Source organism: Coregonus clupeaformis, unplaced genomic scaffold (genome assembly GCF_020615455.1).
Source record: "Coregonus clupeaformis isolate EN_2021a unplaced genomic scaffold, ASM2061545v1 scaf0254, whole genome shotgun sequence".
In the NCBI taxonomy this organism is placed as follows: domain Eukaryota; kingdom Metazoa; phylum Chordata; class Actinopteri; order Salmoniformes; family Salmonidae; genus Coregonus; species Coregonus clupeaformis.
This window is the reverse complement of record NW_025533709.1, coordinates 175,001-201,500: the sequence shown is the minus strand read 5'-3', so window position 1 is coordinate 201,500 and position 26,500 is coordinate 175,001. Positions and strand designations below refer to the sequence as shown.

Sequence of the window (26,500 nt, the reverse complement as noted above, 5' to 3'; positions counted from 1 at the left end):
GGCAGGGAATGGATGTTAGGCCAGAGCCTAAGAAGGGTGATGATCAGGACCAGGTGTGCAGATTGCTGATGGGATGCAGGTGCGGAAATCAAGAGAGCTCCCGCCTAGCAACGTTGCCCGGCAACCAGGCAGGGAGCGTTCCAGAACCCTCGGGAAACTGGAGATCACGAGCAGAAAAACTAGTACACAGACCGGACCCGACTCAGACTGCCGGGATCGTTACAATACGTTAATGTGAAGGCTACAGCAGGTCTGGGAACAGATGGTAATATACGTTAATGTGAAGGCTATAGCAGGTCTGGGAACAGATGGTAATATTAAGTTAATGTGAAGGCTATAGCAGGTCTGGGAACAGACGGTAATATACGTTAATGTGAAGGCTATAGCAGGTCTGGGAACAGATGTTAATGTGAAGGCTATAGCAGGTCTGGGAACAGATAATATGTGTCTCAAATGGCACACTATTCCCAAACCTTGTAATATACAGCATTGGGAAGAAGGCTCTAGTAGGTCTGAGAACTATAGACTATTGACTTTACAGTAGGGAGCCGTTTCCAGGTCTGAGAGCTATAGACTATTGACTTTACAGTAGGGAGCCGTTTCCAGGTCTGGGAACTATAGACTAGTGATTTTACAGTAGGGAGCCGTTTCCAGGTCTGAGAGCTATAGACTAGTGATTTTACAGTAGGGAGCCGTTTCCAGGTCTGAGAGCTATAGACTATTGACTTTACAGTAGGGAGCCGTTTCCAGGTCTGAGAGCTATAGACTAGTGATGTTACAGTAGGGAGCCGTTTCCAGGTCTGAGAGCTATAGACTAGTGACTTTACAGTAGGGAGCCGTTTCCAGGTCTGGGAGCTATAGACTAGTGATTTTACAGTAGGGAGCCGTTTCCAGGTCTGAGAGCTATAGACTATTGACTTTACAGTAGGGAGCCGTTTCCAGGTCTGAGAGCTATAGACTAGTGATGTTACAGTAGGGAGCCGTTTCCAGGTCTGAGAGCTATAGACTAGTGACTTTACAGTAGGGAGCCGTTTCCAGGTCTGGGAGCTATAGACTAGTGATTTTACAGTAGGGAGCCGTTTCCAGGTCTGGGAGCTATAGACTAGTGATTTTACAGTAGGGAGCCGTTTCCAGGTCTGAGAACTATAGACTAGTTGATTTTACAGTAGGGAGCCGTTTCCAGGTCTGAGAACTATAGACTAGTGATTTTACAGTAGGGAGCCGTTTCCAGGTCTGGGAACTATAGACTAGTTGATTTTACAGTAGGGATCCGTTTCCAGGTCTGGGAACAATAGACTAGTGATTTTACAGTAGGGATCCGTTTCCCTTAAATTCCTCTCCCTGCCCATATGTGTCTCTTTCGCCAGATGATAGATCTGCACGCAGACACACACTGCAGCCTGTGGAGGAAATCTATCTCTTAACTAAGGAGCGCCAGATAATCACAGGCTCCAGGTTTATTAGCAGGAGAAGGGAGAGGCCACATAAACTATCCAATACACTACCCAATACACTACCCAATACACAGCCCAATACACTAACCAATACACTACCAAATACACCACTCTATACACTACAAAATACACTACACAATACACTACCCAATACACAGCCAAATACACCACCCAATACACCACCCAATACACCACCCAATACACCACCCAATACACTCCCCAATACACTACCCAATACGCCACCCAATACACCACCCAAAACACAACCCAATACACCAACCCACACACTACCCAATACACTACTCAATACACTACACACCACACTACTCAATACACCACCCAATACACAACCCAATACACTACCCAATACACTACCCCATACACTACCCAATACACTACCAAATACACTACCCAATACACTACCCAATACACCACCCCACACACTACCCAATACACCACCCAATACACTACTTAATACACCACCCAATACACCACCCCATACACTACCCAATACACTACCCAATACACTACCCAATACACTACACAATACACTACTCGATACACCACCCCACACACTACCCCACACACTACCCAATACACTACATACCACACTACACCACCCCACTACACCACCCCACTACACCACCCCACTACACACCCCACTACACACCCCACTACACCACCCCACTACACCACCCCACTACACCACCCCACTACACACCCCACTACACACCCCACTACACCACCCCACTACACCACCCCACTACACCACCCCACTACACACCCCACTACACCACCCCACTACACCACCCCACTACACACCCCACTACACACCCCACTACGCCACCCCACTACGCCACCCCACTACACCACCCCACTACACACCCCACTACACACCCCACTACACCACCCCACTACACCACCCCACTACACACCCCACTACACCACCCCACTACACCACCACACTACACCACCCCACTACACCACCACACTACACCACCACACTACACCACCACACTACACCACCCCACTACACCACCACACTACACCACCACACTACACCACCACACTACACCACCCCACTACACCACCACACTAAACACCACACTACACCACCACACTACACCACCCCACTACACCACCACACTACACCACCACACTAAACACCACACTACACACCACACTACACCACCACACTAAACACCACACTACACCACCACACTAAACACCACACTACACACCACACTACACCACCACACTAAACACCACACTACACACCACACTACACCACCACACTAAACACCACACTACACACCACACTACACCACCACACTAAACACCACACTACACCACCACACTAAACACCACACTATACCACCACACTAAACACCACACTACACCACCACAATACACCACCCCACTACACCACCACACTACACCACCACACTACACACCACACTACACCACCACACTAAACACCACACTACACCACCACAATACACCACCCCACTACACCACCACACTAAACACCACACTACACACCACACTACACCACCACACTAAACACCACACTATACCACCACACTAAACACCACACTACACCACCACAATACACCACCCCACTACACCACCACACTACACCACCACACTACACCACCACACTAAACACCACACTACACCACCACAATACACCACCCCACTACACCACCACACTAAACACCACACTACACACCACACTACACCACCACACTAAACACCACACTACACACCACACTACACCACCACACTAAACACCACACTACACCACCACACTAAACACCACACTATACCACCACACTAAACACCACACTACACCACCACAATACACCACCCCACTACACCACCACAATACACCACCCCACTACACCACCACACTACACCACCACACTACACACCACACTATACCACCACACTACACCACCTCAAAGGTTTTGAGAATGACACAAATACTAATTTTCACAAAGTTTGCTGCCTCAGTTTTAATGATGGCAATTTGCATATACCCCAGAATGTCATGAAGAGTGATCAGATGAATTGCAATTAATTGCAAAGTCCCTCTTTGCCATGAAAATGAACTTAATCCTCAAAAAACATTTCCACTGCATTTCAGCCCTGCCACAAAAGGACCAGCTGACGTCATGTCAGTGATTCTCTCGTTAACACAGGTGAGAGTGTTGACGAGGACAAGGCTGGAGATCACTCTGTCATGCTGATTGAGTTAGAATAGCAGACTGGAAGCTTTAAAAGGAGGGTGGTGCTTGAAATCATTGTTCTTCCTCTGTTAACCATGGTTACCTGGAAAAATGTGCCGTCATCATTGCTTTGCACAAAAAGGGCTTCACAGGCAAGGAGATTGCTGCTAGTAAGATTGCATCTAAATCAACCATTTATCGGATCATCAAGAACTTCAAGGAGAGAGGTTAAATTGTTGTGAAGAAGGTGTCAGGGCGCCCAAGAAAGTCCAGGAAGCGCCAGGTCCGTCTCCTAAAGTTTATTCAGCTGCGGGATCGGGGCACCACCAGTGCAGCGCTTGCTCAGGAATGGCAGCAGGCAGGTGTGAGTGCATCTGCATGCACAGTGAGGCAAAGACTTTTGGAGGATGGCCTGGTGTCAAGAAGGGCAGTGAGGAAGCCACTTCTCTCCAGGAAAAACATCAGGGACAGACTGATATTCTGCAAAAGGTACAGGGATTGGACTGTTGAGGAATGGGGTAAAGTCATTTTCTCTGATGAATCCCCTTTCCGATTGTTTGGGGCATCCGGAAAACACCTTGTCCGGAGAAGACAAGGTGAGCACTTTCATCAGTCCTGTGTCATGCCAACAATAAAGCATCCTGAGACCATTCATGTGTGGGGCTGCTTCTCAGCCAAGGGAGTGGGCTCACTCACAATTTTGCCTAAGAACACAGCCATGAATAAAGAATGGTACCAACACATCCTCCGAGAGCAACTTCTCCCAACCATCCAAGAACAGTTTGGTGACGACCAATGCCTTTTCCAGCATGATGGAGCACCTTGCCATAAGACAAAAGTGATAACTAAGTGGCTCGGGGAACAAAACATCGAATTTTTGGGTCCATGGCCAGGAAACTCCCCAGACCTTAATCCCATTGAGAACTTGTGGTCAATCCTCAAGAGGCGGGTGGACAAACAAAAACACACAAATTCTGACAAACACCAAGCATTGATTATGCAAGAATGGGCTGCCATCAGTCAGGATGTGGCCCAGAAGTTAATTGACAGCTTGCCAAGGCGGATTGCAGAGGTCTTGAAAAAGAAGGGTCAACACTGCAAATATTGACTCTTTGCATAAACTTAATGTAATTGTCAATAAAAGCCTTTGACACATGGAATGCTTGTAATTATACTTCAGTATACCATAGTAAAATCTGACAAAAATATCTAAAAACACTGACGCAGCGAACTTTGTGAAGACCAATACTGGTGTCATTCTCAAAACTTTTGACCACGACTGTACACAACCACACTACACCACCACACCACACTATACCTCCACACTACACCTCCACACTACACCACCTCACCACACTACACCACCACACTACACCACCACACCACACTATACCTCCACACTATACCTCCACACTACACCACCACACTACACCACCACACCACACTATACCTCCACACTACACCACCACACTACACCACCACACTACACCACCTCACCACACTACACCACCACACCACACTACACCACCACACTACACCACCACACATACACACTGTAATCTGTAATCACACCCGAGAGTGTTGGCAGCACGTCTCCGGGGGCTCGGCGCGGCTCGGTGGAATGACAGCGTGCTCACTGACCCGCCGCAATGCGTGCTGGGATGAATTACGAAGTAGCCGTGTGGCTTCTGTCTGTCCTCCTGATTGGAACAGATGGTTGAGCCATCCGGCCTGTCGCCTTCCAGCATGGTGGAGGTCAGAGTTCACCGATGGAGCACAGACCTCCGTGTAATACCTTGTTCTCCAGGGACACGAGCAGTGTGAGAATGGTACCCCTTTTCCCTATATAGAGCACTCCTTTTGACCATCCAGTCTACACATACAGTATACTGTCAAAAGAAGTGCTGTCACGATCGTTGAGAGACGGGTCAGACCAAGGTGCAGCGTGGTATGCGAACATGTTTATTAAATCAAAATAAACATTAAACAAAACAAGAAACAACGTAACGTGAAGTCCTGACCAAGCCAACTACAGACATCAGACCTCTCAAGGTCAGGGCGTGACAAGTGCACTATATATATAGGCCGGTGTAGGCCGTCATTGTAAATAAGAATTTGTTCTTAACTGACTTGCCTAGTTAAATATAGGTAAATTAAAATTTTTAAATATATAGGGAATAAGGGTGCCATTTGGGACTCAGCCACCCACTTCCAACTGTGCCCTAGGTAGGATAAAGTAATCCTTCTACCCCCCCCTTACCCCAACCCACCCCCCAAAAAAAAAAAAATAATAATAATAATAATAATAAAATATATATATATAAAAATAAAAAAAATTGTAAAGTGCTTATCCCACTGGCTATAAGGTGAATGCACCTATTTGTAAGTCGCTCTGGATAAGAGCGTCTGCTAAATGACGTATATGTAAATGTAGGTGCGCAGTAAGTGTGCCAGCTGGATGTCAAGGATAGTGACCCTGAGCAGGGGAGGAGTCATCTATCCTGGCCCAGAGACGGGCTGAGACCACAGCCGGGACTGGTCAGGTGTTGTGGGACAGAGAGTCATCTTATTTGTCTGCCTGGGTTCTTTGGTTCTACTAAATATTCTTAGAATGTCCTTAGAATGTTCTAGAATGTATAAATGTTCCTAGATGTTCTACTAAAATGTTCTTAGAGTCTTTTGATCTTGGCTTAATGGATACTCATGGAAATTACACAGAGTGGGATGGAGACTCAGATATTAGGTTTTGTTACGTTTTGTTACGGTTGTCTTTTGTTAGCCTAGATAGTTATAGGACATTCACTAGTTATAGTTATAGGACAATAATTAGTTATATTTTATATTTGAGTCATTTAGCAGACGCTCTTATCCAGAGCGACTTACAGTAGTAAGTGCATACATTTTCATACTTTGTTTCATACAATCACTAGTTCAGTGCATTCAGAAAGTATTCAGACCCCTTGACTTTTTCCACATTTTTAAAAATATTTCATCATCAATCTACACACAATACCCCATAATAACAAAGCAAAAACAGGTATTCAGACCCTTTGCTATGATACTCGAAATTGAGCTCAGGTGCATCCTGTTTCCATTGATCATCCTTGAGATGTTTCTACAACTTGATTGGAGTCCACCTGTGGTAAATTCAATTGATTGGACATGATTTGGAAAGGCACACACCTGTCTATATAAGGTCCCACAGTTGACAGTGCATGTCAGAGCAAAAACCAAGCCATGAGGTTGAAGGAATTGTCGTTAGAGCTCCGAGACAGGATTGTGTCGAGGCACAGATCTGGGGATTTCTGCAGCATTGAAGGTCCCCAAGAACACAGTGGCCTCCATCATTCTTAAATTGAAGAAGTTTGGAACCACGAAGACTCTTCCTAGAGCTGGCCGCCCGGCCAAACTGAGAAATCGGGGGAGAAGGGCCTTGGTCAGAGAGGTAACCAAGAACCTGATGGTCACTCTGACAGAGCTCCAGAGTTCCTCTGTGGAGATGGGAGAACATTCCAGGAGGACAACCATCTCTGCAACACTCCACCAATCAGACCTTTATGGTAGAGTGGCCAGACGGAAGCCACTCCTCAGTAAAAGGCGCATGACAGCCCGCTTGGAGTTTGCCTAAAGGCACCTAAAGGACTCTCAGACCATGAGAAACAAGATTCTCTGGTCTGATCAAACCAAGATAGAACTCTTTGGCCTGAATGCAAAGCATCACGTCTGGAGTAAACCTGGCACCATCCCTACGGTGAAGCATGGTGGTGGGAGCGTCATGCTGTGGGGTTGTTTTTCAGCGGCAAGGACTGAGTGACTCGTCAGGATCGAGGGAAAGATGAACGGAGCAAAGTACAGAGAGATCCTTGATGAAAACCTGCTCCAGAGCGCTCAGGACCTCAGACTGGGGTGAAGGTTCACCTTCCAACAGGACAACGACCCTAAGCACACAGCCAAGACAACGCAGGAGTGGCTTCGGGACAAGTCTCTGAATGTCCTTGAGTGGCCCAGCCAGAGCCCGGACTTGAACCCGATCGAACATCTCTGGAGAGACCTGAAAATAGCTGTGCAGCGACGCTCCCCATCCAACCTGACAGAGCTTGAGAGGATCTGCAGAGAAGAATGGGAGAAACTCCCCAAATACAGGTGTGCCAAGCTTGTAGTGTCATACCCAAGAAGACTCAAGGCTGTAATCACTGCCAAAGGTGCTTCACCAAAGTACTGTGTAAAGGGTCTGAATACTTATGTAAATGTGATATTTAAGTTTTTTTTTATTTTAATACATTTGCAGAAATGTCTAATAACCTGTTTTTGCTTTGTCATTATAGGGCATTGTGTGTAGATTGATGAGGGGGAAAAAAACAATTCAATCCAATTTAGAATAAGGCTGTATGTAACGTAACAACATTTTGAAAAAGTCAAGGGGTCTGAATACTTTCCGAACGCACTGTAGTTACAGGACAATCCTACTGCCTGCCCCACTCTAAGAAGTAGTGTTTTAATTCAGATATTAGGATTATGTTTTGTTTGCCTTGTTGTGTTTTAGTTTTGAATCATTAGCCTACCTAGTTTTATAAAACAATCCAACAAGTCTTCCCCACTCATAGAAGATTTTGTAAGAAAGATTAAAGATTCTATCTATGTTTTTTTCTTCTTCTCCAAACCCAGTCTGAAAGGTACACGAGTGTCATCTGGGCATCTTTTCACCTGAAAATGGTGCAATTCCATTTTGTCTGATGCTTCTGCTGGAATAAATTGTATTGTTGAGACGGCTAGACCAGATCATTATGTAGTAGAAAGATTACTGTTGTACATGACAGACTGGGAGGAAAAGTCACTTTCGGGGCACCACCACGACTCCAGGCTGTATTCTGTGTGAGGAGCTGAGGAGATGGTGGGCATAGCCTGAGGATGTACGAGACGTGGTTGTTTTGGCCAGCCACTCTTATTAGCCCCGAGGGAACGTAGTCTACAGTCCACACTATATTTATATCTGTGTCCCAAATGGCACCCTCTTCCCTACATTGTGCACCATATGGGATCCGATCAAAGTGGTGCACTATGGAGGGAATAGGGTGCCATTTGAGACAGGAGGTGAGTTGGCTGCTGTATAAAAGCTTGGTAATGGAGTTCAGGTAGAGTTAAAGGCGTCAGTATCTGTCATTTCTTTGAGACGTTGTCGGGCGGTGAAAAGGAGCGAAGGGACAGGTTGAATTGATGACACTCTCCATCACCCATTACTGTGACCTTGGAGGGAGTAGCGTGGAGAAGCCGTGGAGAAGCAGGTGTGTGTGTGTGTGTGTGTGTGTGTGTGTGTGTGTGTGTGTGTGTGTGTGTGTGTGTGTGTGTAGCGTGGAGGCACCACAGTGAATCAATCCTTTAACCTTTCCCCATGAACATGAGGAGAGAGAAAACACAACACTCAGAGGGATCACACACACACACACATCACATCATGATACACACACGACAATACACACACATCACAACACACATCACATCACAACACACACACATCATGATACACACACGACAATACACACACACCACAACACACATCACATCACAACACACACACATCATGATACACACACGACAATACACACACATCACAACACACATCACATCACAACACACACACATCATGATACACACACGACAATACACACACATCACAACACACATCACATCACAACACACACACATCATGATACACACACGACAATACACACACACCACAACACACATCACATCACAACACACACACATCATGATACACACACGACAATACACACACACCACAACACACATCACATCACAACACACACACATCATGATACACACACGACAATACACACACATCACAACACACACACATCACAACACACACACATCACGATACACACATGACAATACACACACACACATCACAACACACACACATCACAATACACACACATCACAATACACACACATCAAAATACAAACACACACACACACACACATCACAACACACACATCACGATACACACACGACAATACACACACGCACATCACAATGCACACACATCACAATACACACACACACATCACAATACACACACATCACAACACACACACATCACAACACAATACACACACACATCACAACACAATACACACACATCACAATATACACACACATCACAATACACACACATCACAATACACACACACACATCACAATACACAAATACATCACAATACACACACATCACAACACACACATCACAACACAATACACACACACATCACAATACACACACACACACACATCACAATACACACACAAACACTAACACACTGCACCACATCACACAGCCATTGAAATGTGCATAGCTCTCTCAATTTGTCTTGTTGCGTTGCGCTTGGTATTTTCCTCAGGCCGTTTGGAACGCACATACACACACACACACGAACGGTTGAACGGCTGGTGCAATCCAATACCACCTATCAGCAGTCTGTCTGTTCAGCGCCACCATAAATTAACTCATTAATTCAGAGTGTAGGGCAGGCTGGTACGGGGCCAGGGAAGCAGGGAGGGCCTCTTCTGCTCTGTGAACGATCCATTAATTCAGAGTGTAGGGCAGGCTGGTACGGGGCCAGGGAAGCAGGGAGGGCCTCTTCTGCTCTGTGAACGATCCATTAATTCAGAGTGTAGTGCAGGCTGGAACAGGGCCAGGGAAGCAGGGAGGGCCTCTTCTGCTCTGTGAACGATCCATTAATTCAGAGTGTAGTGCAGGCTGGAACAGGGCCAGGGAAGCAGGGAGGGCCTCTTCTGCTCTGTGAACGATCCATTAATTCAGAGTGTAGTGCAGGCTGGAACAGGGCCAGGGAAGCAGGGAGGGCCTCTTCTGCTCTGTGAACGATCCATTAATTCAGAGTGTAGTGCAGGCTGGAACAGGGCCAGGGAAGCAGGGAGGGCCTCTTCTGCTCTGTGAACGATCCATTAATTCAGAGTGTAGTGCAGGCTGGAACAGGGCCAGGGAAGCAGGGAGGGCCTCTTCTGCTCTGTGAACGATCCATTAATTCAGAGTGTAGTGCAGGCTGGAACAGGGCCAGGGAAGCAGGGAGGGCCTCTTCTGCTCTGTGAACGATACTGCACCGACCTTGCTCTGAATGGTGGGAAATAAGGTTGTGGCTGAAATGGCACCCTATTCCCTATGGGCCATAGAGAAAAATGTAGTGCACTTATACAATATAGTTAATAGGGTGCCGTTTCGGACTAACCCTTAGACAAGCCAGCTGGAGAATGCCAACTTCCCTTTATGTAGCGTACTGGAGAATGCCAACTGCCCTGTATGTAGCATACTGGAGAATGCCAACTGCCCTGTATGTAGCATACTGGAGAATGCCAACTGCCCTGTATGTAGCATACTGGAGAATGCCAACTGCCCTGTATGTAGCATACTGGAGAATGCCAACTTCCCTGTATGTAGCATACTGGAGAATGCCAACTGCCCTGTATGTAGCATACTGGAGAATGCCAACTTCCCTGTATGTAGCATACTGGAGAATGCCAACTGCCCTGTATGTAGCATACTGGAGAATTCTAACTGCCCTGTATGTAGCATACTGGAGAATGCCAACTTCCCTGTATGTAGCATACTGGAGAATGCCAACTTCCCTGTACGTAGCATACTGGAGAATGCCAACTGCCCTGTATGTAGCATACTGGAGAATGCCAACTGCCCTGTACGTAGCATACTAGAGAATGTCAACTGCCCTGTATGTAGCATACTGGAGAATGCCAACTGCCCTGTATGTAGCATACTGGAGAATGCCAACTGCCCTGTATGTAGCATACTGGAGAATGCCAACTGCCCTGTACGTAGCATACTGGAGAATGCCAACTTCCCTGTATGTAGCATACTGGAGAATGCCAACTGCCCTGTATGTAGCATACTGGAGAATGCCAACTGCCCTGTATGTAGCATACTGGAGAATGCCAACTTCCCTGTACGTAGCAAACTGGAGAATGCCAACTGCACTGTACGTAGCATACTGGAGAATGCCAACTGCCCTGTATTAGCATACTGGAGAATGCCAACTGCCCTGTATGTAGCATACTGGAGAATGCCAACTGCCCTGTACGTAGCATACTGGAGAATGCCAACTGCCCTGTACGTAGCATACTGGAGAATGCCAACTGCCCTGTACGTAGCATACTGGAGAATGCCAACTTCCCTGTATGTAGCATACTGGAGAATACCAACTTCCCAGTTTGGAATCGGATGCGTCATTTCAACCAACACTAGTATTTTACCATTAGCATTCATATTATAGCAACACTAGCATTATTACATTAGCATTAGCATTTTACGATTAGCATTACCATCTTACCATTAGCATTAGCATTAACATTAGCATCTTACTATTAGCATTAGCATTAACATTAGTATAATACTATTAGCATTAGCATGAACGTTAGCATAATACCATTAGCTTTAACAATGGCATCTTCCACTCTGTGTGTCCATTATACCATTGCACTAGCGTTATTTATTTATTTTATTTTTTATTTAACCTTTATTTAACCAGGTAAGCCAGTTGAGAACAAGTTCTCATTTACAACTGCGACCTGGCCAAGATAAAGCAAAGCAGTGCGATAAAAACAACAACAACACAGAGTTACATATGGGGTAAAACAAAACAAAGTCAAAAATACAACAGAAAATATATATACAGTGTGTGCAAATGTAGCAAGTTATGGAGGTAAGGCAATAAATAGGCTATAGTGCAAAATAATTACAATTAGTATTAACACTGGAATGATAGATGTGCAAGAGATGATGTGCAAAATAGAGATACTGGGGTGCAAATGAGCAAAATAAATAACAATATGGGGATGAGGTAGTTGGGTGGGCTAATTTCAGATGGGCTGTGTACAGGTGCAGTGATCGGTAAGGTGCTCTGACAACTGATGCTTAAAGTTAGTGAGGGAGATAAGAGTCTCCAGCTTCAGAGATTTTTGCAATTCGTTCCAGTCATTGGCAGCAGAGAACTGGAAGGAATGACGGCCAAAGGAGATGTTGGCTTTGGGGATGACCAGTGAGATATACCTGCTGGAGCGCATACTATGGGTGGGTGTTGCTATGGTGACCAATGAGCTAAGATAAGGCGGGGATTTGCCTAGCAGTGATTTATAGATGGCCTGGAGCCAGTGGGTTTGGCGACGGATATGTAGTGAGGGCCAGCCAACAAGAGCGTACAGGTCACAGTGGTGGGTAGTATATGGGGCTTTGGTGACAAAACGGATGGCACTGTGATAGACTACATCCAATTTGCTGAGTAGAGTGTTGGAGGCTATTTTGTAAATGACATCGCCGAAGTCAAGGATCGGTAGGATAGTCAGTTTTACGAGGGCATGTTTGGCAGCATGAGTGAAGGAGGCTTTGTTGCGAAATAGGAAGCCGATTCTAGATTTAACTTTGGATTGGAGATTCTTAATTTGAGTCTGGAAGGAGAGTTTACAGTCTAACCAGACACCTAGGTATTTGTAGTTGTCCACATACTCTAGGTCAGACCCGTCGAGAGTAGTGATTCTAGTCGGGTGGGCGGGTGCCAGCAGCGTTCGATTGAAGAGCATGCATTTAGTTTTACTAGTGTTTAAGAGCAGTTGGAGGCTACTGAAGGAGTGTTGTATGGCATTGAAGCTTGTTTGGAGGTTTGTTAACACAGTGTCCAATGAAGGGCCAGATGTATACAAAATGGTGTCGTCTGCATAGAGGTGGATCTGAGAGTCACCAGCAGCAAGAGCGACATCATTGATATACACAGAGAAAAGAGTCGGCCCAAGAATTGAACCCTGTGGCACCCACATAGAGACTGCCATAGGTCCAGACAACAGGCCCTCCGATTTTGTCACATTGAACTCTATCTGAGAAGTAGTTGGTGAACCAGGTGAGGCAGTCATTTGAGAAACCAAGGCTATTTAGTCTGCCAATAAGAATGCGGTGGTTGACAGAGTCGAAAGCCTTGGCCAGGTCGATGAAGACTTCTGCACAGTACTGTCTATTATCGATCGCGGTTATAATATCGTTTAGGACCTTGAGCGTGGCTGAGGTGCACCCATGACCAGCTCGGAAACCGGATTGCATAGCGGAGAAGGTACGGTGGGATTCAAAATGGTCGGTGATCTGTTTGTTAACTTGGCTTTCAAAAACTTTCGAAAGGCAGGGCAGGATGGATATAGGTCTGTAACAGTTTGGATCTAGAGTGTCACCCCCTTTGAAGAGGGGGATGACTGCGGCAGCTTTCCAATCTCTGGGGATCTCAGACGTTACGAAAGAGAGGTTGAACAGGCTAGGAATAGGGGTTGCGACAATTTCAGCGGCTAGTTTTAGAAAGAAAGGGTCCAGATTGTCTAGCCCAGATGATTTGTAGGGGTCCAGATTTTGCAGCTCTTTCAGAACATCAGCTGTCTGAATTATAAATAGGTCATTTAGCAGACGCTCTTATCCAGAGCGACTTACAGGAGCAATTAGGGTTAAGTGCCTTGCTCAAGGGCACATCGACAGGTTTTTCACCTAGTCGGCTCAGGGATTAGAACCAACGACCTTTCGGTTACTGACACAACGCTCTTAACCACTAAGCTACCTGCCGCCCCAACGGCTAAAGGCTTTAATTTGTGTAAAGGAGAAGTGGGGGTGGCAGGGGCAAGTTGCAGCGGAGGGTTCAGAGCTGGTGTCCGGGGTAGTGGTAGCCAGGTGGAAAGCATGGCCAGCCGTAGCAAAATGCTTGTTGAAATTCTCGATTATTGTAGATTTATCGGTGGTGATAGTGTTTCCTAGCCTCAGTGCAGTGGGCAGCTGGGAGGAGGTGCTCTTATTCTCCATGGACTTTACAGTGTCCCAAAACTTTTTGGAGTTAGTGCTACAGGATGCAAATTTCTGTTTGAAAAAGCTAGCCTTTGCTTTCCTAACTGCTTGTGTATATTGGTTCCTAACTTCCCTGAAAAGTTGCATATCGCAGGGGCTATTTGATGCTAATGCAGTACGCCACAGGATGTTTTTGTGCTGGTCAAGGGCAGTCAAGTCTGAGGAGAACCAGGGGCTATATCTGTTCTTAGTTCTGTATTTTTTGAATGGGGCATGTTTAATTAAGATTGAGAGGAAATTCATTTTAAAGAACAACCAGGCATCCTCTACTGAGGGAATGAGATCTATATCCATCCAGGATACCTGGGCCAGGTCAATTAGGAAGGCCTGCTCGCTAAAGTGTTTTAGGGAGCGTTTGACAGTGATGAGGGGTGGTCGTTTGACCGCGGACCCGTTACGGACGCAGGCAATAAGGCAGTGATCGCTGAGATCCTGGTTGAAGACAGCGGAGGTGTATTTAGAGGGTAAGTTAGTCAGGATGATATCTATGAGGGTACCCATGTTTACGGATTTAGGGTTGTACCTGGTAGGTTCGTTGATAATTTGTGTGAGATTGAGGGCATCTAGTTTGGATTGTAGGATGGCCGGGGTGTTAAGCATATCCCAATTTAGGTCACCAAGCAGTACGAACTATGAGGATAAATGGGGGGCAATCAATTCACATATGGTGTCCAGGGCACAGCTAGGGGCTGAGGGGGGTCTGTAGCAAGCGGCAACAGTGAGAGACTTATTTCTGGAAAGGTGGATTTTTAGAAGTAGAAGCTCAAACTGTTTGGGCACAGACCTGGATAGTATGATAGAGCTCTGCAGGCTATCTCTACAGTAGATTGCAACTCCACCCCCTTTGGCAGTTCTATCTAGACGGAAAATGTTGTAGTTGGGGATGGAAATTTCAGAATTTTTGGTGGCCTTCCTAAGCCAGGATTCAGACACTGCCAGAACATCAGGGTTGGCGGAGTGTGCTAACGCAGTGAATAACTCAAACTTAGGAAGGAGGCTTCTGATGTTAACGTGCAGAAAACCAAGGCTTTTACGGTTACAGAAGTCAACAAATGATAGCTCCTGGGGAGTAGGAGTGATACTGGGGGCTGCAGGGCCTGGGTTAGCCTCTAAATCACCAGAGGAACAGAGGAGGACTAGAATAAGGATACGGCTAAAGGCTTTAAGAACTGGTCTTCTAGTGCGTTGGGTACAGAGAATAAAGGGGGCAGATTTCCGGGCGTTGTAGAAAAGATTCAGGGCATTATGTACAAAAAAGGATATGGAAGGATATGAGTACAGTGGAGGTAAACCTAAGCGTTGGGTAACAATGAAAGAGATAGCATCACTGAAAGCACCGATTGAGCCGGTCTCGGTGTGTATGGGGGGTGGAACAAAGGAACTATTTGAGGCAGTTTGAGAGGGACTTGGGTTCTACAGTAAAATTGTATAATAAGAACTAACTGGAACAGCAGTAGGCAAGGCATATTGACATGTGAGAGAGGCATAAAGCAATCACAGGTGTTATTAGAGAGAGCTAAGACCACAACTGGTAATGGCGATAAAGTTTGGGCTGAGGCTAAACAGATAAACAGGACAGGGTACCGTGTAAAGGAACAGTCCAGCAGGCATCAGCTGTACAGCTGAGTGATCATAAGGTCCAGTGAACAGCAATATGTGAGTCCGAGAGCAGTTCGAATTGGTGCTAAAGCACAGCGAGCAGGAAGCACGGCTGTTTGCGTGCGCTAGCGGGCCGGGGCTAGCAGATGGATCTTTGTGGTCGTCGCAACGGGAAGCCTGTTGAAACCACAGACGATTACGTCGGCAGACCAGTCATGATGGATCGGCAGGGCTCTGTGTCGACTCTAGGAGGTCCCGTCCGGTTGACAGAGAGGTAGATAGCCGGGAGATGTGCCTGACTCAAGGCTAGCTCAAGGCTGATTAGCCAACAACAACGTTCATTTGGTTGCAGCTAGCTAGTTGCGATTATCCAGTGCTAAAGGTCCAGTGATTCAGTGATTCCGGCAGAAAATCCGATGTTCTGGGTGAAAACCGCTAACGGTGGCTAATAGCAAGTAGCTAGTTAGCTAGTTAGCTGGCTGGCTAGTTTCAACTGGAGATAAAGGTGAGTAAATAAGAGAATCCGTTCCACATTGAGTGAGGCGGGTTGCAGGAAAGTATATTTAGTAGAAGGATGAAAAGTGTTATAGGGAAATATATACGTAAAATACAAAAAAAATACAAAAAACAGGCTATTTACATGGACACACAAGAGAACACGACCGCTCTGCTACGCCATCTTGGATTTATACAATAATACAAAACATATATATATACTGTATATGTTTTATTGTCAGATACGCCGAATAGGTGTAGGGAAATGTGTTGTTTTACAGGGTCATCCGTTGTAGTACGGCGCCCCTGGAGCAAATTAAGATTAAGTACCTTGCTCAAGGATACATCGACAGATTTTAGCATTAGCTTTAACATTACCATCTTTGACACATAGTTCATTATACTATTAGCAATACCATTAGCATACCCTCGTCCACAGACACAGGCTACAGGGTGCATTAGATAGCATCCACTACCTATTGCCAAGCCATTCACATTGCATCCTCTCTCTCTCTCTCTCTGTAGAGGAACACACTTAAAGGGGGAAATCTGGGATTCAAACAACAACAAAGGAGTCACCCCAACACTTTTTGTTAGTCATTACTTTAAAAGTCCAAAAATTGATGTACCAAACAAGAAATCCCAGATTTCCCCTTTAACTAGGTACAGTAGCTATGTTGAAGTGTGTTTCTCTCTAGAGAGGCAAGGGGGGGTCCATTGTTGTGAATGAGAACAGAGTGGTCGTAACCTATTAGGTTGTTCCTTGATCATAATACAGTGTGTTCTTGGGGATCGTCAGCTGTTCAAAGCTCAGGACCAGAGAAACGGAGCAGCCTTTCATCACAGGGCCAACATGTATTTAGAGAACGAGAGATGTAGAAAGGAATTGATTGGGGAGGAAGGAAATGCCAATTTCTCCAGTGGGTTGTGTTGGAAACTCGTTGGACAGTCTTTTAGTTAAGGGTAATATAATTACCCAGTTGTGCAATTATAAGCTCTGTACCTCATTAAAGGGACACTATGGGAGCAGCATATGAGATGAATGACTTATGTATTTATGTTTTCATTTCGAGAGGGCAGTTACTCATTGTGTCAAATGTATTTTATTATTAAATAAAACGTTGTCATTAGAATATAAAATGTTCTATGCTCTTGTCTGAAGTTCCTATTTCCTGTCCCTGTTGCATTTCAGACATTGGTCAGATGTTCCTATTTCCTGTCCCTGTTGCATTTCAGACATTGGTCAGATATTCCTATTTCCTGTCCCTGTTGTATTTCAGACATTGGTCAGATATTCCTATTTCCTGTCCCTGTTGTATTTCAGACATTGGTCAGATGTTCCTATTTCTTGTCCCTGTTGTATTTCAGACATTGGTCAGATATTCCTATTTCCTGTCCCTGTTGTATTTCAGACATTGGTCAGATGTTCCTATTTCCTGTCCCTGTTGTATTTCAGACATTGGTCAGATGTTCCTATTTCCTGTCCCTGTTGTATTTCAGACATTGGTCAGATGTTCCTATTTCCTGTCCCTGTTGTATTTCAGACATTGGTCAGATGCGTCCTCCCCACGGCAGTGTGACGCCCCAGAAGAACAGCAACCTCCTGGTCATCATCGTGGTCTCCGTGGGAGCCGTTACCGTGGTAGTGGTTGTCATAGTAGCACTCATCTGCACCAGACGCTCCTCCGCACAACAGAGAAAGTGAGTTGGATCGCCCCTTCCTCCTCGTCCCCTTCCTCATCTTCCTCTTCCTCCTCTTCCTCCTCTTCCTCATCCTCTTCATCCTCTTCCTCCTCCTCTTCCTCCTCCTCTTCCTCCTCCTCTTCCTCCTCCTCTTCCTCATCCTCTTCCTCATCCTCCTCTTCCTCCTCTTCCTCCTCCTCTCCTCTCGTCAGGCCTCAGGTCTGCTGCTGCTCTGTGTTGAAACTCATAAGGGTTGACCTGCTCTCTAGTCTCTTAATAAACTCTATTAGGAGATAATCTCCTTCTGTAGGGCTGAGTCCCAAATAGCACCCTATTCCCTTTATAGTGCACTACTTTGGACCAGATCCCTGATCAAAAGTAGTGCACTATATAGGGAATAGGGGGCCATTCGGGACGCAGCTAGGGTTGTAAAATAAGGGTTTATTACTGGAAACGTTCTATGTTTACCAGTAAACTACCAGAATTTTTTGCAACTTTCAAGGATTTTATGCAATTTATCCACAAGACATCTAGTGGCCCTTTTGAGTACTTCAGATTATCACAAGTGTCTGTAATTATCTCTGGCCCTCTGTGTGGCCTCATCGCATGTAAACTATATAAAATAATCAAATTAGATCATTTCAAATAGAAATAGAATGACAAAGCTGTAAAACATTATCATAAATATAAACCATCAACTAGCATTGGTGTTTATTATGAGGATTTCAGCATGAAATATCCTTTATTATTTATTTGACTATGTCAATATGTCTTTGTTGTAAATGTTTTGGTGCCAAACTAGTGGCAGTTGTGAAAAAAGTCAATAACTGGAAGAGTTATTGACTAGACACAGGAACTCTGTGGTCTGCTTGTAGATTAACACAGAATTATCTTCTTTCAAATCAAATCAAATCCATTTTTATTTGTCACATACGCCGAATACAACAGGTGTAGACATTTACATGTTAGTCATTTAGCAGACGCTCTTATCCAGAGCGACTTACAGTTAGTGAGTGCATACATTTTTCATACTGGCCCCCCGTGGGAAACGAACCCACAACCCTGGCGTTGCAAGCGCCATGCTCTACCAACTGACCTTACAGTGAAATGCTTACTTACAAGCCCTTAACCAACAATTCAGTTTTAAGAAAGAATACCAAAAAAATGCAAATGCAAATAGTCTGGGTAGCCATTTGATTAGATGTTCAGGAGTCTTATGGCTGTTTAGAAGCCTCTTGGACCTTCTATGAATAGGGTGGCTGGAGTCTTTGACAATTTTTAGGGCCTTCCTCTGACACCGCCTGGTATAGAGGTCCTGGATGGCAGGAAGCTTGGCCCCAGTGATGTACTACCCTCTGTAGTGCCTTGCAGTCGGAGGCCATACCAGGCAGTGATGCAACCAGTCAGGATGCTCTCGATGGTGCAGCTGTAGAACCTTTTGAGGATCTGAGGACCCATGCCAAATCTTTTCAGTCTTCTTAGGGGGAATAGGTTTTGTCGTGCCCTCTTCAAGACTGTCTTGGTGTGCTTGGACCATGTTAGTTTGTTGGTGATGTGGACACCAAGGAACTTGAAGCTCTCAACCTGCTCCACTACAGTCCTGTCGATGAGAATGGGGGCGTGCTCGGTCCTCTTCTTTTTCCTGTAGTCCACAATCATCTCCTTTGTCTTGATCACATTGAGGGAGAGGTTGTTGTCCTGGCACCAGACGAACAGGTTTCTGACCTCCTCCCTATTGGCTGTCTCATCGCTGTCGGTGATCAGGCCTACCGCTGTTGTGTCATCGGCAAACTTAATGATGGTGTTTGAGTCGTGCCTGGCCATGCAGTCATGAGTGAACAGGGAGTACAGGAGGGGACTGAGCACGCACCCCTGAGGGGCCCCCGTGTTGAGGATCAGTATGGCAGATGTGTTGTTACCTACCCTTACCACCTGGGGGCGGCCCATCAGGAAGTTCAGGATCCAGTTGCAGAGGGAGGTGTTTAGTCCCAGGGTCCTTAGCTTAGTGATGAGCTTTGAGGGCACTATAGTGTTGAAAGCTGAGTGGATCTAGGGTTTCTGGGATAATAGTGTTGATGTGAGCCATGACCAGCCTTTCAAAGCACTTCATGGCTACAGACGTGAGTGCTACGGGTCAGTAGTCATTTAAGCAGGTTACCTTAGTGTTCTTGGGCACGGGGACTATGGTGGTCTGCTTGAAACATGTTGGTATTACAGACTCAGACAGGGAAAGGTTGGAAATGTCAGTGAAGACACTTACCAGTTGGTCAGCATATGCTCGGAGTACAAGTCCTGGTAATCCATCTGGTCCTGCAGCTTTGTGAATGTTGATTTGTTAAAGGTCTTACTCACATCGGCTACGGAGAGCGTGATCACACAGTCATCCGGAACAGCTGATGCTCTCATGCATGTTTCAGTGTTACTTGCCTCAAAGCCAGCATAGAAGTCATTTAGCTCGTCTGGTAGGCTCGTGTCACTGGGCAGCTTGTGGCTGTGCTTCCCTTTATAGTCTGTAATAGGTTGCAAGCCCTGCCACATCCGACGAGCGTCAGAGCCGGTGTAGTATGATTCGATCTCAGTCCTGTATTGACGCTTTGCCTGATGGTTCGTCGGAGGCCATAGCGGGATTTCTTATAAGCTTCCGGGTTAGAGTCCCGCTCCTTGAAAGCGTCGGCTCTACCCTTTAACTCAGTGCGGATGTTGCCTGTAATCCATGGCTTCTGGTTGGGGTATGTACGTACGGTCACTGTGGGGACGACATCATCGATACACTTATTCAAGCCCTTAGCTCTGGAACGGCACTCTGTTAACACATGTTATATTTATTAAACAGTCTGATATCCTGTTAACACATGTTACATTTATTAAACAGTCTGATATCCTGTTAACACACGTTATATTTATTAAACAGTCTGATATCCTGTTAACACACGTTATATTTATTAAACAGTCTGATATCCTGTTAACACACATTATATTTATTAAACAGTCTGATATCCTGTTAACACACATTATATTTATTAAACAGTCTGATATCCTGTTAACACACGTTATATTTATTAAACAGTCTGATATCCTGTTAACACACATTATATTTATTAAACAGTCTGATATCCTGTTAACACACATTATATTTATTAAACAGTCTGATATCCTGTTAACACATGTTATATTTATTAAACAGTCTGATATCCTGTTAACACATGTTATATTTATTAAACAGTCTGATATCCTGTTAACACATGTTATATTTATTAAACAGTCTGATATCCTGTTAACACACATTATATTTATTAAACAGTCTGATATCCTGTTAACACATGTTATATTTATTAAACAGTCTGATATCCTGTTAACACATATTATATTTATATTTAAACAGTCTGATATCCTGTTAACACACATTATATTTATTAAACAGTCTGATATCCTGTTAACACACATTATATTTATTAAACAGTCTGATATCCTGTTAACACACATTATATTTATTAAACAGTCTGATATCCTGTTAACACACATTATATTTATTAAACAGTCTGATATCCTGTTAACACACATTATATTTATATTTAAACAGTCTGATATCCTGTTAACACACGTTATATTTATTAAACAGTCTGATATCCTGTTAACACATATTATATTTATATTTAAACAGTCTGATATCCTGTTAACACACGTTATATTTATTAAACAGTCTGATATCCTGTTAACACACATTATATTTATTAAACAGTCTGATATCCTGTTAACACATGTTATATTTGTTAAACAGTCTTATCCTCACAGTGATTGTTACCTAGATCCTCTCTCTTGTTCTCTCTGTAAGTTGGAGACACAAGAGGAATACTGAAAGTAGATCCCTTGGTTCATTCCATGCTTGAATAAGTCAGTTTATTACCCCCCGTAATTAGAGTTAAGAAATGCTCACAGTGGTGAAACTCTGTACCTCATTGAGATTCATAAAGTTTGATCATTAAGTGAATGTAATTAAAACGTGAATGGTGTTTTGAGCTGGGTTTGAGAAGTGAGAGGGTGGCAGGTATTTCTGAGCGGGTGTATAAGGACTTGCGGGAGTTATGGAAACAGAGGGAGTGAGGGAGGGAGGAGGGAGGAGGGAGGGAGGGAGGGAGGGGGGAGAGAGAGAGAGAGAGAGAGAGAGAGAGAGAGAGAGAGAGAGAGAGAGAGAGAGAGAGAGAGAGAGAGAGAGAGAGAGAGAGAGAGAGAGAGAGAGAGAGAGAGAGAGAGAGAGAGAGAGAGAGAGAGAGAGAGAGAGAGAGAGAGAGAATGTCAGGCTGTCTGTGGGAGAGGAGGACCCAGTCAGACCTTCAGAGAGACACATCTCTCCTGCTCACTGCAGAAAAGACACACATAGCTGACCAGCTCACTGCAGAAAAGACACACAAAGCTGAGACCAGCTCACTGCAGAAAAGACACATATAGCTGACCAGCTCACTGCAGAAAACAATACCCTGGCTGGGAGGACACACACACAAACACACACACACACATACATGTACATACACATACACACACAACCCTGCTAATAGACACAACCCTGCTAACAACCAGGTGTGTGTGCGTCTGCATGTGCGTGTTGTGAGCGTGAGTATGTGTGTGGTTCTGTCTGTGTGGTTCTGTCTGTGTGGTTCTGTCTGTGTGGTTCTGTATGTGTGGTTATGTATGTGTGGTTATGTATGTGTGGTTATGTATGTGTGGTTCTGTCTAAGAAATTGAACAATTAATACAAAAAAAAATGAAAACGTGGAGATTAGAAATATCCACTGCAGAGACTCTTTTAATTAGGATGCAGTTTTTAAATAGTTCCCAATCTCTCTTTCTCAGACTGTATGCTGCACCCCTCTGCCTCCCCTCTCCATCCTTATCTATCACTCTCTCTCTCTCTCTCTCTCCGTCTATCTCTCTCTCTCTCTCTCTCTCTCTCTCTCTCTCTCTCTCTCTCTCTCTCTCTCTCTCTCTCTCTCTCTCTCTCTCTCTCTCTCTCTCTCTCTCTCTCTCTATCACGCTCTATCTCTCTCTCTCCGTCTATCTCTCTCTTATCTCTTAGGTCCTTTTGACCTCTACCACTTCCCCCCCTCTCTCTCTCTTCTCTCTGTTTCTTACCCTACCCCATTTTGTATTTCTCCCTCTCCCACTCCCTCTCTCCCTTTCTTTCTCTCTCTCGCTCTACCTTTCTCATGTCCTTCTATCACTTCTGTCATTGTATTTCTCTCTTTCTCTCTCTCTCTTCTACCTCCCCTCTATAGGAAGCGTGCCACCCACAGTGCAGGGAAAAGGAAAGGCAGTCAGAAGGACCTGAGACCTCCAGACCTGTGGATCCATCATGAGGAGATGGAACTGAAGAACATGGAGAAGCCTGTCAGTGCCGCCCCCTCTGGACGTGATTCGCCCATCCAGGGTTCCATCCAGGAAATCAGGTCTCAGTCTGTCAGTCACAGCCAATCAGAGAGTCAGATGGGAAACAAGAGCAGCCACTCAGGTAAGATTTCCTGGATGGTAGTGATGTTAATGACAGGAAGGATGTTTTGGAATGTCTTGGAAGATAACTTTGGAAAAGTAAAAGTGTAACTTATCCCTGGAATGTTTTAGCTTTTTATGTTCACTGCGGATATGTTGTTATCCAATCCACTGATTGGTTCAGCTTCTATCATCATCAGAATCTCTCAATCGAAACGTCAGTAACAACTTTAGTCTCTCTGGTGGTATTCATAATGTGTCTGTGAATAAGTTGCAGAGTGGTTTATCCGGCTATTGATTTCTTATCCAGATGAAAGGACTTTTCAGAGGAACAATAATAATAATGCCATTTAGCAGACGCTTTTATCCAAAGCGACTTACAGTCATGTGCGCATACATTTTTACGTATGGGTGTATCCCGGGGATTGAACCCACTACCCTGGCGTTACAAGCGCCGTGCTCTACCAATTGAGCTACAGAGGCAATATAGAGTTTAAAACTATCTGACAATTCTAAGCCTTTATTTCCCTTAGCTTGGGTCGCTGCTGGAGGATAAGTCCTCTTTGGTTCATCTCTATGTATTTGTTCTGTATTTATAGTGAGGTGAAATCCCATTTGATATAACAATATATTTTATGAGGTTGCCCTGACTAATAAAACGTCAGCAAAACTTTCACATGAACACGGTTCCGATCCTTTTGTTCAAGGTGTGGACAACGACGAGACCTCCAGCTGCATCTCTACGTTAGAGCGCTCCCTAGCTGCCCGGAGGGCGACACGCACCAAGCTGATGATCCCCATGGACTCTCAGCCCAGCAACACCCGTAAGCTAACAGCACACGCTAACAACACACGCTAACCACTAGCCGCATTAGGCAATCACGATCAGCTGGAATCCATCTCACAGAGAGAGAGAGAGGCTCCACTGACCTCTGACCAGCTAGATATGGCAGGCAGGATGCAGACTCCTGAGATTGCTGAGTGTAGCCACTGCTCTTAACTGAACGTAGACTGATCTCCTGGATCAGTTTGAAGGGAACATAGACAGTCTGAACTGGATCAGTTTGAAGAGAACATAGACAGTCTGAACTGGATTGTAGACAGACAATGCATAGACATGTTTGGAAGGCACGGAGGGGTGTTGCTGTTGGATCTTGATTCGTTGAACCATATTATTGGTCCCTCCATCTGCATTGCCGTCCAATCCTGAACAGTGACAGGGGACTTGCTGTGTCTACAGGGCACATATACGCTGTGTTGTACCCGTACATCATAAAGAAACGCCAGAATCAATCCAAATCCATCTGCATGTATTGTTGCTGAGTGCCTGCTGCTCTCTGTGGCTCAGATTAGAGATTAATAAAAACGTTCTAAAGTGGTAAATAAATCCAGTGCTCTCAAGAAGACGTGGTTAGCTTTTAATTCACACACATCTATGCCCTAGAGACCTAGCTAGTGTTTTACAGTGGCTGTAGATGTTATCAGAACCATTGATGCTATCAGAACCATTAATGTTATCAGAATCATTGATGTTATCAGAACCATTGATGTTATCAGAACCATTGATGTTATCAGAATCATTGATGTTATCAGAACCATTAATGTTATCAGAACCATTGATGTTATCTGAACCATTAATGTTATCAGAACCATTGATGTTATCAGAACCATTGATGTTATCAGAACCATTGATGTTATCAGAACCCTTGATGTTATCAAAACCATTAATGTTATCAGAACCTTTGATGTTATCAGAACCCTTAATATATCACATTGTGATTTTATACCTGTAGCTCTATTTCAACTCTCTCTCTACCCCTTCTAGTAGTAGAGGGGAAGAACATCATCCCAAATAGTTATTGTCTGCCTGTCAGCCCTCCTGCTCACACTTTGAGGAGGCGGTTTCACATCTTAACCTCTGTGACCCGCCCAACCTCCTCCTCTACTCTCCTCCTTGACATCTTCCTCTCCTTCCTTCCCTGTTAGTAGCACATTGGGTAATTACCAGACATCTCTCTCTCTCCTCTCTTCTCTGCTCCTGTTCTTCCCTCTCTTCTCATCCCTCACCTCTCTTCTCTCCAGTAGTCACATGAAAGCCTCCACATCTCAGGCTCCCTAGGGAGACAGAGACCGAGACAGAGAGAGAGAGAGAGGGAGAAATATGTTTCCCATGACAATAAAGTCCTTTGAATTGAATTGAGAGAGGGAGAGACGCTACTCCGCGTGTCTCACAAGCCAAGGGTCCCTATTAGTTCAGCACATCCCCATCAATCACCCTCCTCCCCTCCTCACCCCTCCTCCCCTCCTCCCCCCTCCTCACCCCTCCTCCCTTCCTCAACCCGCCTCCCCTCCTCACCCCTACCTCCCCTCCTCCCCTCCTCACCCCTCCTCCCCTCCTCACCCCTCTTCCCCTCCTCACCCCTCCTCCCCTCCTCACCCCGCCTCCCCTCCTCCCCTCCTCACCTCTCCTCCCCTCCTCACCCTCCTCCCCTCTCACCCCCTCCTCCCCTCTTCACCTCTCCTCCCCTCCTCACCCCTCTTCCCCTCCTCACCCCTCTTCCCCTCCTCACCCCGCCTCCCCTCCTCACCCCTCCTCACCCCGCCTCCCCTCCTCACCCCTCTCCTCCCTCCTCACCCCTCT

At 45.3% G+C, this 26,500-nt stretch overlaps 1 protein-coding gene across 1 annotated transcript in view; it reads left to right on the top strand.

The window, feature by feature from the left end:
* Positions 1-26,500, top strand: part of dcc (DCC netrin 1 receptor) — a 395,572-nt gene that overhangs the window by 290,714 nt on the left and 78,358 nt on the right. The window contains exons 22-24 of the mRNA XM_045214418.1: positions 18,240-18,396; positions 23,649-23,881; positions 24,567-24,683. Of these exons, the coding sequence (XP_045070353.1) occupies positions 18,240-18,396; positions 23,649-23,881; positions 24,567-24,683 (507 nt within the window). The remainder of the gene's footprint in view (positions 1-18,239; positions 18,397-23,648; positions 23,882-24,566; positions 24,684-26,500) is intronic.